Source organism: Periophthalmus magnuspinnatus, chromosome 7 (assembly GCF_009829125.3).
Source record: "Periophthalmus magnuspinnatus isolate fPerMag1 chromosome 7, fPerMag1.2.pri, whole genome shotgun sequence".
NCBI classification, from domain to species: domain Eukaryota; kingdom Metazoa; phylum Chordata; class Actinopteri; order Gobiiformes; family Gobiidae; genus Periophthalmus; species Periophthalmus magnuspinnatus.
In genome coordinates this window covers 19173450-19191291 of record NC_047132.1, presented here as the reverse complement: position 1 = coordinate 19191291, position 17842 = coordinate 19173450, and the positions used below count along the sequence as shown (strand labels likewise).

The 17842-nt window shown below is 39.2% G+C and overlaps 1 protein-coding gene across 1 annotated transcript in view; it reads right to left on the bottom strand.

Moving 5' to 3' along the window:
• Nucleotides 1–1911: 1911 nt before the first annotated feature.
• The window catches only part of LOC117373236 (plexin-B1-like), a 68434-nt gene continuing 52503 nt past the window's right edge, over nt 1912–17842 (bottom strand). Inside the window, exons 13-40 of the mRNA XM_033969164.2 lie at nt 16654–17379; nt 15668–15766; nt 15384–15506; nt 14830–14923; nt 14458–14627; nt 13594–13745; nt 13379–13484; nt 12258–12394; nt 11955–12128; nt 11318–11540; nt 10777–11019; nt 10354–10527; nt 9836–9984; nt 9661–9761; nt 9370–9587; nt 9114–9292; nt 8973–9039; nt 8392–8538; nt 8082–8253; nt 7533–7636; nt 7367–7451; nt 6750–6922; nt 6027–6187; nt 5485–5632; nt 5125–5189; nt 4286–4361; nt 4115–4189; nt 1912–3487 (exon numbers count right to left, since the gene is read on the bottom strand). Of these exons, the coding sequence (XP_033825055.1) occupies nt 3383–3487; nt 4115–4189; nt 4286–4361; nt 5125–5189; nt 5485–5632; nt 6027–6187; nt 6750–6922; nt 7367–7451; nt 7533–7636; nt 8082–8253; nt 8392–8538; nt 8973–9039; nt 9114–9292; nt 9370–9587; nt 9661–9761; nt 9836–9984; nt 10354–10527; nt 10777–11019; nt 11318–11540; nt 11955–12128; nt 12258–12394; nt 13379–13484; nt 13594–13745; nt 14458–14627; nt 14830–14923; nt 15384–15506; nt 15668–15766; nt 16654–17379 (4446 nt within the window). The 3' untranslated portion in view covers nt 1912–3382. The remainder of the gene's footprint in view (nt 3488–4114; nt 4190–4285; nt 4362–5124; nt 5190–5484; nt 5633–6026; nt 6188–6749; nt 6923–7366; nt 7452–7532; nt 7637–8081; nt 8254–8391; nt 8539–8972; nt 9040–9113; nt 9293–9369; nt 9588–9660; nt 9762–9835; nt 9985–10353; nt 10528–10776; nt 11020–11317; nt 11541–11954; nt 12129–12257; nt 12395–13378; nt 13485–13593; nt 13746–14457; nt 14628–14829; nt 14924–15383; nt 15507–15667; nt 15767–16653; nt 17380–17842) is intronic.

Sequence of the window (17842 nt, the reverse complement as noted above, 5' to 3'; positions counted from 1 at the left end):
CAGTTTTGTCATGTCCTGACATGTTCTATTTTTTGATGCGAGTTTCAGATTTTTACGTTGACTTTTTTCTGAGTCGGGCTCAGAAAAAAATCTAAATTTGAGGTGGCACGTTCCGGGTTTCGGACGCAGTCTTAATGAGTCCCTCGCCGGGATGTTGTCCCAGGCTCGGGCCTAATAATAATAATTAGTAAGGAATTTTAGACTATAGTTTATTTTTGGGTTCTGTTTTTACTTGAAGTGCAATTAGTAGTAATCTGTTCACAGGATGGGGATCTGATAGGACTTGAGGAAAATGTGAAAACATTTTTACTATAGTATGTTATGTTCATTATATATAACCGATAACACATAAATTGGACTCAAGAATAGGGTGACCAGATGTCCTTATTTACCCGGGACAGTCCCAGTTTTGAGCCCTGTGCCCCCTGTGCCAGCAGATTTACCCAAAAACATTGATTTGTCCGTGTTACGTACAAGAAATGTCCCAGGTGTCCCTCTTTTGACAATTTGGATCCCCATGACTATACAGAAAATTGAGCCTGAAAATGAGGATAAGGCAAAAGGAATGTACTCAGATTATGACTGACCCACAAGTGAGTTTTGTTACGTTTTTTTATTTGTACCACTCTTTCCAACCTGGGTGTGTCCCAGTTTTGAATTGTGAAAACCTGGTCACCCTAAATACTGACACTTGCAAAATCACAAACTATATATAACGCAGTATGTGATATGATTTTTGTAAGTACCTTCTGTTAATTACCAGTGAAACCCCAAGTATTCTGGCTGCGTCAGATAGACCTATTGGGTGTCCTACTAATGTGGCAACTAATTTCGGAGACTGCCGTTGCATCATTTCAACAACAAATTGCAAAAGCTATTGGTTATAAATACACCCTTACGATGACTCACATTTTGTTTTAATATCACACATGAATCACACTTAAACCCAACCCCAGCCTTGTACTGAGCTCTGAGACAAGCTCCTTCTTTGTAGCTCCAGACTTTTGCAGCATGTGCTAAGTCTCCGTAGTCCCCCAGCCTCAGGAGTCCCCCGCTATTACCGTCTAATGTAGCAGCCGCGGTCTTAAGCTGAAAAGCCCAGGTTGGCACTCACTATTTTCCATTTTTAGCACGCCGTAATAAGACTCCTCCCAGTGGAGCACAAAGAGTGTAGCGCCATCAAAACAGCACCTGCTCGACGATGTGGATCACTGGGTTAGTAGGAGTTGGAGATTCACACCTTATAAATCATAGCACGGCGCACATATGCCCCAAATGTGTTGTATACTTCATCATCTACATGTTTGTAATTGTATACAGTAGTAGTAGGGTGCATCCCAGTTTGGTACTCGTATGAGACAAAGGTTGTAGATTTCCATATTAATTCACAAATGCACACTCTTGACCTCCACTTTGGCTCGTGTGACCCCTGGCCGCACCACTTCACACTGAAACGTGACCTGCATTCATTAGGTCTGATGCCATGGCTAATTTAAGGCTCACTCATTCTACCAGGTCTGTATTTGCTCAATAGGACGTGATGACAAGTGCAGTTAGAGATAAAGAATTTTTCGCATAAGTCTTAGATGAAGCCCCATCTCCACCGTAGCAGAACTGTCAGCCCATTCAGACTTTTTTTTTTACAATTATATACAGTCTATACACAGATATTTTCCCTCACACATCTATCATACTCCATTCCTTTGGTACCTGCCAGGGTCATTGCATCAAACTCTTTCTCCTCAAGACCTTTTATCTCATTACACCTTGGACGGGAAGTTCAGAGGCACTTATAAAATGTGCTCCTTGTACATTAGAGGTAGGCTAGTACTTTTGTTAGCATACATGAACTTAAAGAAGGTTGTCGGTGTATGATAAAATTGAACAAAGGCTCAAAACGCAAATCCACTGAGACAAGTTTATTGCGCCATATGAAGTTGTTGTTAGGGTTATTGGTTAGCAAGGCTAAGTCAGTTTGTATCTACATGAACCGCAGTGATGTTAGCCTCCAGCAATTCTACTTTTCATGGCAAAGATTAGGAATTAACCTTTTTTTTAACAAGTTAGTTTGCACATTACAAAGTATACTGGAAAAATAGATACAAAAAATAAAAGCAGACATTTGAATAGTACCAGGATTCAAGCATCATGTGTTAATCTGTGCACAGCGAACGTTCACACAACACTAAATAGCTTGTAAAAATGTTCCGTCTTTTACAAAATGACACCAATGCAATATGATTGAGGACAAAAATATAGCCACGTATCGCTTCTACTTCTGAAAAGCCTAAACAACAACAAATGAAATAAATAAACAATAAGTTAAATCAGAAAAATAACATACGTCTTTGACACAGCGCGTCTTTGGAGGCTTCTGGATGATGTTCCTCGGTTTGGAGACATCAGGAGAAGCAGTAACACTGTTTACATGGGTCAGAACTTCAGTGCATTCAATTGGACAGGGGTAAAGTTTGGTAGTTTGTTTCTGTTTTTGACTTGAAAAATATGGGTTGTGTTGAGTTGGTATGGCAACAAGAAAGATTTTTATTATTTTTCTAAGATTATAGAAGATTACAGTCTGGAACAGGGCTGGGTGATATTGACAAAACCTATTGACTGAATCTTTCATATATTTTGCATAATCGTTCAGGCCCCCAGTGGGTGCTCTCACACTTATTAGAGCATGCTAGGATGAGCGGAAAGACGTCTTCACTGTAAAACTTTTGTCCAGTTGACAAAATTTAATTTTTCCTTTGCTATGGATCATACCTGGACATCTGAGGGATTGCACAGACATTATAACAAGTTACCACCAATGAAATTACAATAGTAACAGTTTGCCAGTGTTTGCAATTATCATATTGTTGGTAAAATTCACAGTGCCCCTTTGAAGTATCCAGGACGGATCAGGTTAAGCTTATCAAAAACGCACAAGTTCACAAAAGTAGACCAGATGAAAATGTTAAAGTTCAGCAGTGAAAAGATTTGACGATGTGAAGCTTTAAAAATCGTCCTTACAAACTAAAACAGCAGCACACACGTTAAGACTCAGGAGGGTGAAGACAGAAGACCAAAAGAGTAGAGTTGTTTAAATCCATGTAAGACTCAAAAGGTGAACAGTCACCAAGAATGTTTTTTTTTTTTTTTTTTTTTTTTTCCCTTTTTCACCATTTTAACCAAAAAACACAGTGCGTATCAATGGTGCAGGAATGTTCAGTATGTCACAGAAAAAGTGTGGTTCCCTTTCTTCTTCGTGGTGCCAAAAACTCAGTGCTGAAGTTATGTCAACCCTTCCAAGATGATTCCCTCCAAGTGTCAATAGTTGTTGGGAAATTCCAGAGTTCAGGGGGGTAAAGGTGCGTGTTTTTTTGAGTTTTGGAGGTCATAGGTCAGTCACTTTGTTTTCCACAGCGGCTGCGATTTGCTGGAGCCTGTATCCGAGCTGCATCTTCTGAGCCGTGGAGTCGTCCTCCAGTGCCGTAATGATCTGAAAGTAATTACAATGAACAGTTTTAAAATTAGACAGAGGATATGATTTGTTGGAGTAATATTTAAAGAGGAGGTTTTAACCATGTTATAATGGCATTCCCTCATCATTTAGTCAATTTAGAGTAAGAGTTCATTTAGAGTAATAATGTTTTGTCCTAGATTCAAGGCTTGCCCAGAGGATGTCTACTTACATTTACCCCCATCTCTGCCCAGAGCTTTGTACTTTGTATCCATCCTTTCTTTTAGTTGCTTTAGATTAATATTGAGGCTTTACAATTAAATCAACAAGATGTAAAATAATAATGTACATGTTATAGATAAAAATAAAAATACCTCAAAAAATCTAATCTTAATATGTCTGTTTTAACCCATGCCATATTTATCAATAACTTCACTACTGCATAATACTATATACTGCATAGCCCTGTTTTAGTCTTGTAGTCCTAATAAGTGAGCTTAGTCCTGATTTAGTTGTGGTCATTGGTTTAGTCTTACACCTGCTTTCATCTTGGTTTGGTATCCTGATTTGCTCTTTTGGATTGGTCGAAACAGAAACATTGAAAAAACACTGCAATGCAAGACCTGTGTATCAACTTTAAACTAACGGTATCTGATTGTATCTTACCTGGTCATAGTATTTGTTTATGTACTTGTAGAGTTCATTCAAAGCCACCAGACAGTTGACCTCTGCCGCGTAATTCTGCGTTTTAAAAAGAAAAAACAGTGGCACCACATAAAGTCTTCATTTTAAATAAATTTTTCATAGTTTTATATTCATTTATGTTCTTAAACTCACCCGTGAAAGTTCAGCCAGAGCAGAGTTCATCTCCTGGTCACTGGCTGAGATGGTCTGTCTGATGTCTCCGTAGTACCTATGAGCAGAAAATAGAATATTGGAAGTTTATTTCTTACCATTCTGAAGCTGATGTATTTGTGTAACTACAGTGACCTCTTGTGGTGGATTGATAGATTTTTTTTACACTATTTTTGACTGAGAAACTATCAGTAAAATGTGTAAAAAGATTAGTTCTTATCTTGTATCTTTGCCATATTTTATAACAAGATCTTTACACTTTTGTACACATACACTTTAAAGTAATTTGACTGTATCATATCATAACATTTTTATCTACATTCTCTGTTTTATAGGCGTTAAGGGTGGCCTGGCCCATATTGCAATCAGGGAAGCCACATTCTGTTGGCCAATATTTAAAACAGATTGGGGTAGCCAAAATACAGGATGTAATAAGGCCGACTGAATATGGCACAAAAAGGAAAAAGAGAACACACACTGAGATGATGTCTAAAAAGAGAATTGCCTGTTTATAATTTCTCCTAATTCACGAGGCTAACCATCCTCTCAAACTGTCCGATTAGCGTCTAACACATGTCCAATGAGCCTTCAGAGTATCAGAGCACTAAATGTAACCGTCTGCTGTAGACCCACTCACGCGTTGAGCCTGGCGGGCCTTTGCTCTGCCCTGGTCCATGTCTGCTCCCTGTCTGCTCTGACAGATTGTCCCAGGACCCCCCCACACCCCCCTAACCCAGACTCTGGTGTACAGCATGTGTATGGGTGCGTGTATGTGTGTGTAGGCCTGGGGTCAGCAGGGCGCACGCTTGGCATATTCTCACCTCTCCACCATCTGCTTGTAGCGAGGGATGTCTCTCGCGTACAGCAACTTGTTGATGGGAGAGTCCTGAGCACAAAGACAGATGGAAAAATGCAAGCGTGAAGATTGGACAATGGAACCTGCTTCAAATTATGAAACACAAAACTAAAGGGAATCAGAATAGTTTTGCATTATGCTTCTAAGTGCAATTTTTCAAATCAAATTGTGGGATTTTCCTTGACTTTCCTTGAGTATATTTTGTAATGCTATTTTTAAGGTGACTTTAAATAGGATTGCAGATCCAGTAACATTACCAAAGTTTAGTAGGCCTATGAGGAGATAGCGTAAGTAGCTAAAGATCATAAGCAACTTTGAGCCGTACCCTTCCTAGTTTATGGTCAGCAATGGTGCAGGAGTCCATAAAGGTCTGTGCAATAACCGACAGCACAGCGTCCACATGGTCTGAAGTCTGAACATCAAAGATGAACTGAGGGTTCTTCAGAATGTTGATCCAAAACCGCAGAGGCAAACTGTACACACACACAATCAGATTAATCTAAAGATATTCAAGGATGGTTTTGGTTTACATATGGGTAACATTAGAAGAATAAATAAGTTTCCTGTCAGCACTGATGATGAAAATGATGAAAAAATACTCGAAAAAATTTCACTGTTAGGAAAGACATTAAACCAACTGGAGACACACCGTTCTCTGAATATATTAATTGTCTTGGTATATTATTTACTACAAATATTTGTAATATATTTAACAAAAACATAAATTTTTTGCAATTGTTGTCAATGGAAGATGTTCAAGATCAGTGTGTGATCAGTACTCTTTTTGCCTGCTTAGTCACCTGTCAGCTCAACATGAGCCTGTCTGTATCTGAGGGGGTGAGTCTACTTTGGCAGTGGTCCACTCACCTGTTGGTCTTCCAGATGTGGATGGTCTCTGGGTCAGTGATGTTGTGCTGTAGAGCCTGCTCGTCCAGCAGGTCAAAGAAGTACTTCACAGCCAGAGGCACAGGGCGACTGGTGCTCAGGATAGCTGTGAACAAGTCATCCACAAACTTCTGCAGTGTGCCCTAGGATCAACACAAGAACACAGGTCAGAGCAGAGGAGCTGTTGAAGGAGTCGTACAACGATTGTTGTGAGGAAAAAAACTATTTACAATTATTGACACCACAGATGAAAAAAGTTAATTATTCATTCACTTTGCTGCTGAGTAACCATAACTAATATACAATATACAAGCCCTTTATTAAATGTACTTTATTATGCCAGTGCATCAACTAGAGCATTGAAAAGTTAACTATTCTCAAGCTTGTGGCAAAAACTGCACTCTGGAGCAAACTTGAGTTTGGTGAAGGTGTATGGACTTTAAAAAGGACCAATATGAATTCAAATTGATGTTCAAACAGATACACCTAACAAATGGGGCAAGCATTTTAAGGTTTCGAGTAAATATGTAGGATTACTCAAACATGCCTCAATGAACCACAAAAAACTACCGGTAAATACACAAAGTAAATATAAATATGCTTTTCATTCAAACTTTGTGACCCCTTGTTTGAAAATATCAATGACATTTAAATGTCATAGTTGCGTAGGCTACATCCTTAGTTGTAAAATGGACATCCAAGTACCTTCATGGAGAGTAGCCTGGTGAGGTAGATTTCGGGGATAGCCTTGGCCCTCTCCCCTCCTCTCTCCCTCAGGCTGCCTCTGCGGTGTTTGGGCAGCTCTGAGTCCTCACTGGCTTTCACCAAGTGCCACAGTCTCACCCCACCTTCCTCCCCATCGTCCAGCATTGGGGTCTCTGCACGTAAACAAATATTTAATGCAGTTATTTCTTGTACTTCTGTTTTAATCATCTAACATTCAACAAAAACTTTAAAACGATGTTACATAATCCTAAAACAATAAACTAAATAAAATATGTATCAACTGACTAATGTACCATACAGAAGGTGAATTAGCTTGCCTTGCTGCCAGTCGGTGAATATAATATGTACGTCTGTGTATGTAACAAGCTGTAACTGCTACTTTGATTAAAATATAAAAATGCTGCATTATGCATTTTTTGTTACAATCCCAAATAATTGTGTATTTGCAAAAACAATTGCTATTAATTCCCTGTATAATGACTACATCATAACAAAAGGACACAGCACCCTCCTCTGGTAGATTTGTGAATTGCCTGTTTAATTTTATAGTATATGAACACTTTACAAACCTTTAGTGAATATGTGTGAGTACTCACTCTCTCCAGGCATGTAGTCGTGGCTGTCGTGGAGATGGTGTTTGACATTTCTGGGGACAAGAGCCACTGTTGCTCCATCAGGAACCTGTGGAAAGAACAAATGTGCTTAATGAAGAATAACAACTGAGTATTGAATAGTGGGCACGTGTGCTGTGTATGCACTGACCTTGTAGTGCTGTAATGTATTGAGACGCTTCCATGAGCCCTGGACCACAGAGGTTAAATCCTCATCTGAGAGGATGAGGTGACCCGCTACTCCTGCACGCCATTCTGTAAGCACAGAGCAGTCACAGAACTTAGATCATAAGGTGTATGCACACAAACAGTTATGGGCAATTAATCGATTCCAAATATTGGCTCTAAAATTTCCCAGATATCGGTATAATGCTGAAAATTTAGCAAATATTTGGTGACAATATTGTTTCTAAGCTGCTCCTGTCTGTGTGCCCATTCCCAGTTTGTACAACATCAGAATTCTTTTTGATCTGACTAATGAATAAAAATGGAAATAGAAAAGCAAAAAGGCTAAAAATACATCTGTTAAGTTTACACAATCATGCAGCTAATAATTTTATACCCTAGATAAATAAAATATGTTCACTTAGTATATTATGTGAAAATGAAAAGTTAATTTTACAATAACTTTAACAACAATAACAAAATATTGATATTGGCCAAAAAAATCTACTTCATGAAGGGGAAATACAGCACTCACCAAGGAGCACAGAGTCTATGTGTGGTCTTTGAGAGAACGACGTTCCCTTCCAGGTCTGCTCCAGAAGTTTCTCCTTCACCTGGGTGATGGTGTCACAGTCCAGCACTTTGGCTGGTACTGTCTGAGACGCAGCTCCTCCACCCGCTGACGCTGGCACCACTACATTCAGGGTCTGTAAAAATTTGAATTAATTTAATAAAATATAGTGAAGTTTATTATGTATCCTGTACTGTTTGATATACATTTATTCAATCACAATAAGTATGTAGAAACAACACAAAATGTTCATAAATAGTTCTTATAGTGTTACCAGAGTGCGGTACTCCACGTCCTCCCTCAGCAGACGGTTGTCATTTAGTGTGTACTTGGCCTTCCCTGTCACAGCGTCCACTGGGCCCTTGTCCACCTGGTGTTTAATGGCTCTGAACAGCATGTAGAAGGACTCCCCCGCTGACTCCTGCCAACAACACATCCAAGGTCAGGGCAGGCTTATCTCTAATGGATTTAACAATTGTTTAAGTGATCCCATACAGCATTTTCCATATAAGAATCTTTTATATCCAGCAAAAGTTTGGACACTGCCCAACCTGGTCAGCTTACAGATAAAGCTCTCTTTCAGTAATTGTTGCATTCCAGATACACATAATAGTAAGAAATAAAAAAAACAGCACTGGACAGGTTTCTCCTATAAGGCTATTAGTTTGTTGGCACTTGGCTAATGTGAAATGATAAAAGCTGAGACTATGTACTGGATACAGAAATTTACACCCCTGCTAGTTTGGATTTCTTCCATTTTCTAGGCTAGCTTCGAACTGACTTGCAGTACATTCTGAGAAATTCCAATCATTTTTTATTTATTTTTTAATTTTAGACTGAAAATGCAGAACATACCCTCAAAAATGTGTACAGACATATTGACATCCAGTTTGTCAAAAGCTTTTCAACCACTGATTCAGTCCTGCAAAAACACAAAGTATTTTAAATGTCTATAGTTCACCCGCTTTAATACTGATAGCCATGCAATATTCTTACCTCCGCAACATCAGTTTGGGGTTTTTGGCCACATACTGCTCCACCAGGTCATTGAGAAGTGTTTTGAGGATGTCTGTGAAGTACTCCAGTTTACCATGCAGAGCAACAGTGAGAAGAGACGCCACATAGGCCCTGTCCCGAGGGGAAAAAGTCCTCTGTACCTCCAACGTGTGGATAAACTACAGGAAGGAAAATGACAAATTTGATTACAATTGGTTGCTGAATAATTTGAGAATTTTTTACCATAAAAACTAACCTTAGTGAGGAAGAGTTTACTGTTGAGTAGATTGGAGAGCTGGACCAGACCCTGCTCTACGGTCTGTCTCCGGCTCTCAGGAACATCCAGGTCTCGTCTCAAAGGCGACTCCTGGTGGCCGGGAAAGAAAATGCGCTCTGCATAGGCTCTGTAATCCAAGAAAGGGATCCCGGAGCCCACCAGGTCACTAGACATGTCCATCATCTCTGTCATGAGGTCTAAGGGAACACAGCACCAAACTTTATCTTTCAGAATCAAATTAGTTGTGTCTTTTTTTGTTGTATTTTTTACCTGTGAATTCTTTCTTGCAGCGGTCTCTCACGCTAGTTTCCAAATTCTCCAGCTGGATCTGTACCTTTTTGTAGTCTCTCATTGCTTGTTTACTCTTCCTCCTAATGGCACAAATTGCATGTTGGTCTACATACCTTTTGATATTGATTCTAGGACATACACAGCCTTTCTGTACCTGTATATGAGCACTATCATGAGCACGATGAGAGCCACAATAGAAGCCCCCACTCCGACCCCCACCTGAGCCTCCAGAGGGAATGTGGACTGGGCCTGGCTATCGTACTGTACTCTGCCCAACGAGAAGTTCAGGTTCCCCATTCTCACCTGAAAAAAAACAAAAAACAAAAAAACAATTCATTATAACCAACTTTTTGGATTATTCTCTGAACAATTATAACACAAAATTTTTGAATTTAGCAGAAAGGTACAAAAATGTATTTTATTTTAATGATAATTTTGTATTTTGGTTCTTTATTTTTGTTATATGTAATGCTTTTGTTATTCAAAGGACAGTGAATACATCCAAAAATTTTCACCAGTAGAAGAATCACTTTGGTCGTGAATTCCCTTTATTTTGATACTTCTCCAGAGATATTATTACTACATAACGTTTATATACCCCCAAATAAGTACCAGTAAATACAACTATTTATGTAATTGAAGTACTATTAGTAGTTGCAGTGTTTCTCTTACAGTAAATTCAGGCAGGCTCTCCAGGTCCTGCTTCTTCCCAGAGGTGAGGGAGGGCAGGTGGGCTGGGGGCTCACAGTACAGATGGTTGTGGGTCAGAGTCTTCACTGCACAGGTCCCCTCTCCAATACGTGCCTCTACCTCATGTTTGAAGATGGCCAGGTCCAGGTTTTCTCCCTAAAACACACCGAGATAATGGTATATTTTCTTTAAGAATTAAACCAGTACCAAATATATAATTAATAAATATAATTATTTTCTGTAATTTGTACCATCTAATTTAATTAAATAATAATTAATGCAAGTAGTATAAATGTGTAAGGAAAAAAATCCACGATGTCTTGTGACTTTTATTTCAGTATTATTAAATGTACAACTCTGAGAGGGGATTAAATAATTATTATTGTGTATTTAAGCTGTGTTTACCTCCACAGAGATGATGCTGCCTGGCTTGTGGTGGAAGGGCTTGTTGGGGTTGTTGTGGTTGAGAGGATAAAGTCTGGGGTTGGGCTCATAGCTGAAGGCCTCGTTCCCCACAGTGCTGAAATCAAAATGGAGGCTGTCCAAAAGGAAGTGAACTTTGACCTTCGCTCTTCTGGCCTCTGGTCCCACTTCTGGGGTAGGACACAAGATGAGGGTCGAGCTGTTGACTGTACAGCGAGCCTCGTACTGGAACAGGAAGAAGTTAAAAAATAAAAAATAAAATTAGCATGATTTTTATTTCTGATTCATCTTTTTTGCACCAGATCATTTTATAAAGAACAACATGTTCTTTCTGGGATAGTGTAGCTAATTATATTAAAGTGGATAAAGGAGTAGAGGTCAAGCTTCATTTTGGCACCAGATTGCATATATAGTCTAAAAAATGGGAGTAAGGAGTAAAAACATTCAATAACATATCGTACATTTTTTTGTATTTTGTATTTTTTTATTTATAGTTATCATTGTCTAATATTGGAGGGAGTACCTGTTTGACCTGACAGAGAGCACCCTCGGGACAGTCTGCCTCTGGGACAATCCTCCTCCACCTTTTCAGCGAATTCTTATGGAGGTGTTTCCTGTCCTTTTTCCGCACCACGTTCCGTCTCCTTCTCGGGGGGAGAGTGTCCGGGGGGCTCAGAGTCACCCGGATTTTAGGCTCTTGGACAACATCCAGATTCTGACCAGACACTCGGATAATCCTGCCACCACTGAACAGAGCGAGAGAAATAATTATGTGCCTTAAATAAAAACTATAGATGCTTTGCTCAACATTTAGTTATGTTAGTTGCATTTAGCATAAAATAATAAAACATAAACTTTTGTTTTAAAACTATTTTAAAATAGAATCTGTTTCAGAGTGCATCACAATATTCTATAAGTCTATCATTTCTAATAAAGATGGAAGTTGGTAAAATTACAGCTAAAACAGTCATTGTAGTTGTAGTAGTAGTAGTAGCAGTAGTTGTGGAAATAGCAATAATAATCTTTCAAGGGCCTAGTTGTTATAAAAGTGAATGACAGGTCTAAGATGTGTAGGTATTTCTGTAGAATATTTGTGGTAAAACCATGCAATGAATGTGTCTGGGAGTATGATATTAACTAACATTAATTAAGCAACAGACCTGAAGAAGCTCTTGGATGGAGCTGCACTGGTGATGTTGGGGTTGGGGGTGTAATGATAGACTAGGCCCTGCAGGTGTCGCTCTGCATTTCCAAATCTTACAGTGATGCTGTGCTCCCCTGTTCTGTTACCGCCCCGGGTCACACACTGGATCTCATCATCCAGGATTTTCAACCTGCGCGCACAAATCCACACAGAAATAAACAACACTATGAAGCCTAAAAAGTAGGTCACTTCACTGGATGTAACAAAAACAGATTTTTAAAAACCCACTAACCCACAATATAGCTGTGCTGATACTTACACCAGACAGGGCTCTCCTCCGATCAGGACGCTGACTTCACTAGTATGTCCTGTCCGCAGCCGCCTGCCCCTAATGGTCACAGACGAACCCCCGGCTTTGGGACCTCTATGTGGGAATATGCTGTTTAACACTGGGTCCTAGATGTTTTTAAAAAGAGAAAAATATATGTGTGCATATTCATAAGTTTCAACTTCTTGTTGTAGGTGACATTTTGAAGACTTTTTATCATTGAAAAAATACAACAATATGTTTTTAATTGTTAATTACTATGGCAACGGAATTAATATTTCATCAGTATGGAAATAATGGATAGGTCTTTGTCAACATGTCTGGGGATATTCATATTCATAGGGCTCTAATATTAAATAGAGATGGGGCTGGGGAAAATTACTATTAAAAGTAGTAGTAGTTGTATGATAGCAGAATCAAGGGCATATTCACTTTTATGATCCTCACATCATCACATACTATAGTCTGATCCAACAGTAGGTGTGTGGAGATTTAAAGTTTGCTATGTGCAACAACATCATTGTGCAAAAATGTATGCAATCTATTTTCTGTAATGTGACATTTATAGAGGCTCAAGATCATATCAGTATTTCACAGAAAACAGTAGCACTGCACTTTCACGCCACACAGGAAGTCTTCAGAGTCAGTGATAAAGAGTTAAATCCCATCTGTGTCCGACCGTTTCATAAACAGTCAGATGTGAGTCTAAATGGAGCGTGACAGTGTAGCTCATTACAGCAGAGAGGGAAGTTCCGTGCCCTGGTCCACACAACATAAATGTCAACCGTGTTTTATACTCCCTGGTATAGTCTGTTTTTTCACACCAAGTAAATATTTGGCCTTTGGAGTACTCTAACCCTAACCAAAACCAGGTCTAAATTGGGACTACACACTACACTAGTTCTAACCAAGGACTGGTCCAAAGGAGGGCAAAACTCAGCAAATATTTGAACTGTGCAGACTGTACCACTTGAACGAGCTTGTGTACCGCCAATGGTACGCATACCCTGGTTTGAGAGCCACTGATGTATACCATTATTTATGGAATGAATGCATCTAAATTTGGTTGGGCTTAAGACAGTAATCCTCAACATCTATACAACGTGTTTTACCTGGAAGCTGAAGATTTGTTGCGACAGGCCTAATCCTCCGCCTCTCACTTTGACAGAAGCATGGCCACTTCTCTCTCCTCCGCTGCTCGAAGTCTCACACACAATCCTAGAAAACAACATGAAACAACACAACAAACAATCAACACAAATGAATATCTCCACACTGTTCTGGAATAAAGCCGCATGCATTTGACTGAAGCAGAGATATGTCTTGCCTGGAGGACACTTCGTATCTGCTGTGGATGACGTGACAGGCAACTCCAGCCACAGTCACAGAACTCTGGATGTCCTCGGCTCTCTGCCCCAAGTTAGAGCCAGAGATGGTCACCACTGTGCCCCCCTCGACCGGGCCAGACACCGGGTCCACCTGCAACATGTGAACCGTCGGGCATGTTGAGTTATAGTAGTTCACAAAAAACAAATAAAATAAGAAAAAAAACTTTAAAAAACATAAGTAATAAATAAATGAAATTAAAGTTATCAAGCATTTTATTATACAAATTTGTACTGATATAAAATATGCACATTTGTGTGTCTAACTGAGCAAGCAAGATTTCACAAAATTTGTCCAAAGCTTCCATATCCTCCGAGGCTAACGCAGCTCTTTGCAAACCACAACTCTTTAAGCTTCTCTATTGTGCTAGTGATTATCTTTGCTTTATCTACACAAAAGTCGTAGAACAATGGGGACTGTTTCCACTTTGAATAGACCTACGAGAAAAACAATGTCAGACCACAAATGCAAAACCGTTAACCAAAAACAAACAAAACCAGTTCTATACAACATGAAAACGCATTCAAGTTTGTCTTAATTTCTTATCCACCTTTACCCAACAATTCTTTCACATTAGTGTTATATAATGTGCTAATATAGTCATTTAAAATCGCTTTACAGTTTAGTGCACTCATTAACATGATGAACATACAGCAAAGACAGTCCCTCCCACTCATCAAAATCACACACTAACACTTTTCTCCTTAAATATTATATCTACCAATCTAACACAAGTCTATTTTTACAGTCACTTATGTTGAAGCAGTTTCATTATTTTGAAAATGCTGTTTTGAATTAGACTTACAAAGTGAATAACAGGTGCTGGGCAGGAGTGCTTGACTTCATCTGAACAGGAGTCTCTGTACACACATCTGGATTGCACCGCTCCCCCACACCACACACAGCCATACTTATGGTCAGCTGTCCGACAGCGGCTGCAGTCTGAGCGACCCACGGAGCAGTTGAATAGGGTCACTGCAGAAGACAGAGAGAAACATTCAGGAGATTGCAGTAATGATCAAAATCCATATCGGTCTCAAAATATCGTCAGAGCTTATCAGCAATCACTGCTCTATATTCCAATACATTAGTATTGGCCATGAAAAAAACAACAACATACTGGCTCTAATTATGACACAACATGCATGGAAAAGTCAAAATGGCTGCCTGCACTGACCATGAAGATTCTCAGAGCTGTCGATAAGAAAGTGGTTCTTTCGTCTCACATTTATAGTTGCCTGGTACTCCTCCGTCAGGGATGAATAGGCATACTGGAACACATCAATGCAATGGATTAAAAAAAAAAAAGCAAAATAATCTACTGATGATAAACATTTATCACAGACTATCATGGTATAAGATTAGACCCAGACCGTTTCACTCACAGAAGAAGTTAGAAGAGTTAGAGACAAGTTATGAGGTAAATATATTCTACTAAACATTGGCCACAAAACTATTAAACAGCAACGCTGGATTTTATCTTATATTTATTTGATTGGGACAATGCATGTTAATGAACAGACATGATTCAGCATGAATGTAAACACACCAGATTATAGCCAAAGGCTAATTTCCATCCGTTGTCCTAAAGGCAACTAGTATATACTAATAAAGTTAATCACAATCACAAACGTACCAAATTTAAAATCATTTTAGCACACTGAAACTGAATAATGTCAGAAGCAAAACATTTGATTAGTAGACAGACGTTTCCTTATTTTGAGTTCAGACCTGGTGGGGGTGACAGGTGATAAAGAAGACAGTGGGCTGGTTCTGGTCCTGCTCCACAGACGCTTCCACCACCACTGAGTGATTCTCTACATCTAGAACACACTCATACTGCAGACTCTCATCCTATGGGCCAGAGGACAGGGATAAGGCAGGGAATCGGCACAAGTTAACCATGATTTTATCTTTTAAAACAAATACATTAAAACGGTTTGGGAGATGATAAACAATTAAAATCTGTTCTGTCAGCGTAATATTTCTTATATTCTACATTTTTAGTGGTTTACCTGGAACAAGTGTAGGTGCTGTCCCACCAGAGTGATTTTTCTCTCCACATTCACTGGCAGAAGAGAGGAGTCCTGGACCTTATCCACACAAGGACACTCCTGCTCAACCAGGACAAACCATTAGTAAGGACATATAGGCAAGAAAAGACAAGTGCCACTTTGTAAATTACACTACTGACTATTGACTGCATAGACAACCAACAAGAGAGTACTAATTTTGTTATTACAAGTCTAAGCCTCTGGTGGTTTCTTCATAATTCAGTGGCAGCAAATAAGAGACAAATTATCTTTCCGTAAATGACAGCTGTGTAACAGTAGATACCTTCACACTGTCAGAAAAGATCAACATTCACCTTGCACCTTGGGTTAATCTTGGTGAACAATATTTTCTAGACTACTTCACAGCCTCATCAGCATGCTGACTCATGCAAACTATTCATTCACTTCATGCAAACATTTACACACCAAGCAAACAGGCACTGCTAATTCTAAATTATTACTAACAAACTCATAAACCAACTCAACATGAACAAGAGATAGTAAACCTGTTTATGATTTGTGCATATATGAAGAATGACATCTGTGTGTGGTCAAGTTAATTTTGACTGGATCGTTGTAGTTAGCATATCATGTGGTGAGCAATGGCATGGAGAGAGCTGTGTTAGTGCTGTGAAATCTTAAGACTTGTATTAAAATGATGTCAGCTAGTGTGCATTTTAAATAGTTTACAAAGGTTAAAAAATACCACCACTATCAGAAAATTATTATACTTTCATTTTTATTTTTCAGTGGTTCTGTCAACATAGATGCTACTTTCATAAGTTATTCTATTCATTGGCCAAATTATGAGAAAACCAACGTGGCGCACGGTCCATTGTTGACATTAGATTAAACTAGTGCAATGATTTTTGTTTGTATATTTTGGTAGTTTTATTTATTTATTTATTTTTCATGATTTTCTTTGCACACCCGCCTTCTCCACTCACCCGCAGATATGTCTCATCTGTAGAATCCCCCTGATAACCCACTGCCATGTCTGATATGGCCTCACTTTGCAGAGGTGGTTCATAAACTTGAGCCTCGTCTTCTTCCATTGGAGCTTCTGATGCTGTAAAGATGAGTGCTTCCTTCTCCTCTTCTCCACTTTTGTCCCACTCTTTCACCCAAGCCTCCGTTCCCTCCAACACCTCCAAACCTTCCACCTGACTATCCGCCATAGTTGTAAAATCTGTCAAAATTATTATTTCTGAAGATGTAGTCGGGTTAATACCAGATGAAGAAGACCCCACACTTTCTCCAGAGGGATCTAGCAACTTCAACTCTTCATGACCGCTAGTGCTGCTGGGTAATGTAGTCCCACTGGTCACATTTACCTTAGTGCCCTCTGTTACAAATAGTGTAGTTGTGGTTTCTTGGCCTTCTTCCTCTGTGTTGGTGAAAGTAGGGGTGACACTTGTTGTAGCTTGGGTCATAAACTTTTCATTAGTGGTGATAAAAGTTAAGTTGGCGTTTTGGGTTGTTGGGGGCACGGGGGTCATGATCGTTGTTGCTTCTATAGTTTGCGTAGTAATTGGAGGCGGCATAGTTGATGTTGTAGTGGTCATTAAAACTGTAGTAGCAGCAGTAGTAGTTGTAGTAGTGGTAGTAGTAGTTGTGGGCGTTGTGGTCGGTGTACTGGTAGGAGGTGGCATGGTTGGTGTAGGAGGGTTGAACTTAAGGATGGATAGAAATAAAAAAGAGGAAGGGGAAGACAAAAAACAAAAAGGTAGAACCACGAATGACAACGACATAATTAAAGAGAAACAAAATGGATCACCGAACATGCAGTCTAATAGAGGGAGCATGCACCATTCGGCTAAAAAAGTAACATTCTGGGGATTGTCAAGTATGTTTATAAATGTGGTACCAATATATTTATTACCTCTGTGGCTTGGAAAAGGAGGACTGAACAGACATTAATAATAAAAACTAAATTGAAGATAGATTATATTAAATAAAATACTTTAGGTATCTACTCTGTTCACTATATTTTATAATGTCCCATACTGTGAACAATACAACAATTCTGAATGCAAGTCATGCTGTCATGTACCACCTATCCTCAAGAGTCTGCTCAACAGTTTGCTATATCACTCGCTCAAATAGTTAACATGTCACTTCAATCTGGAACATTCC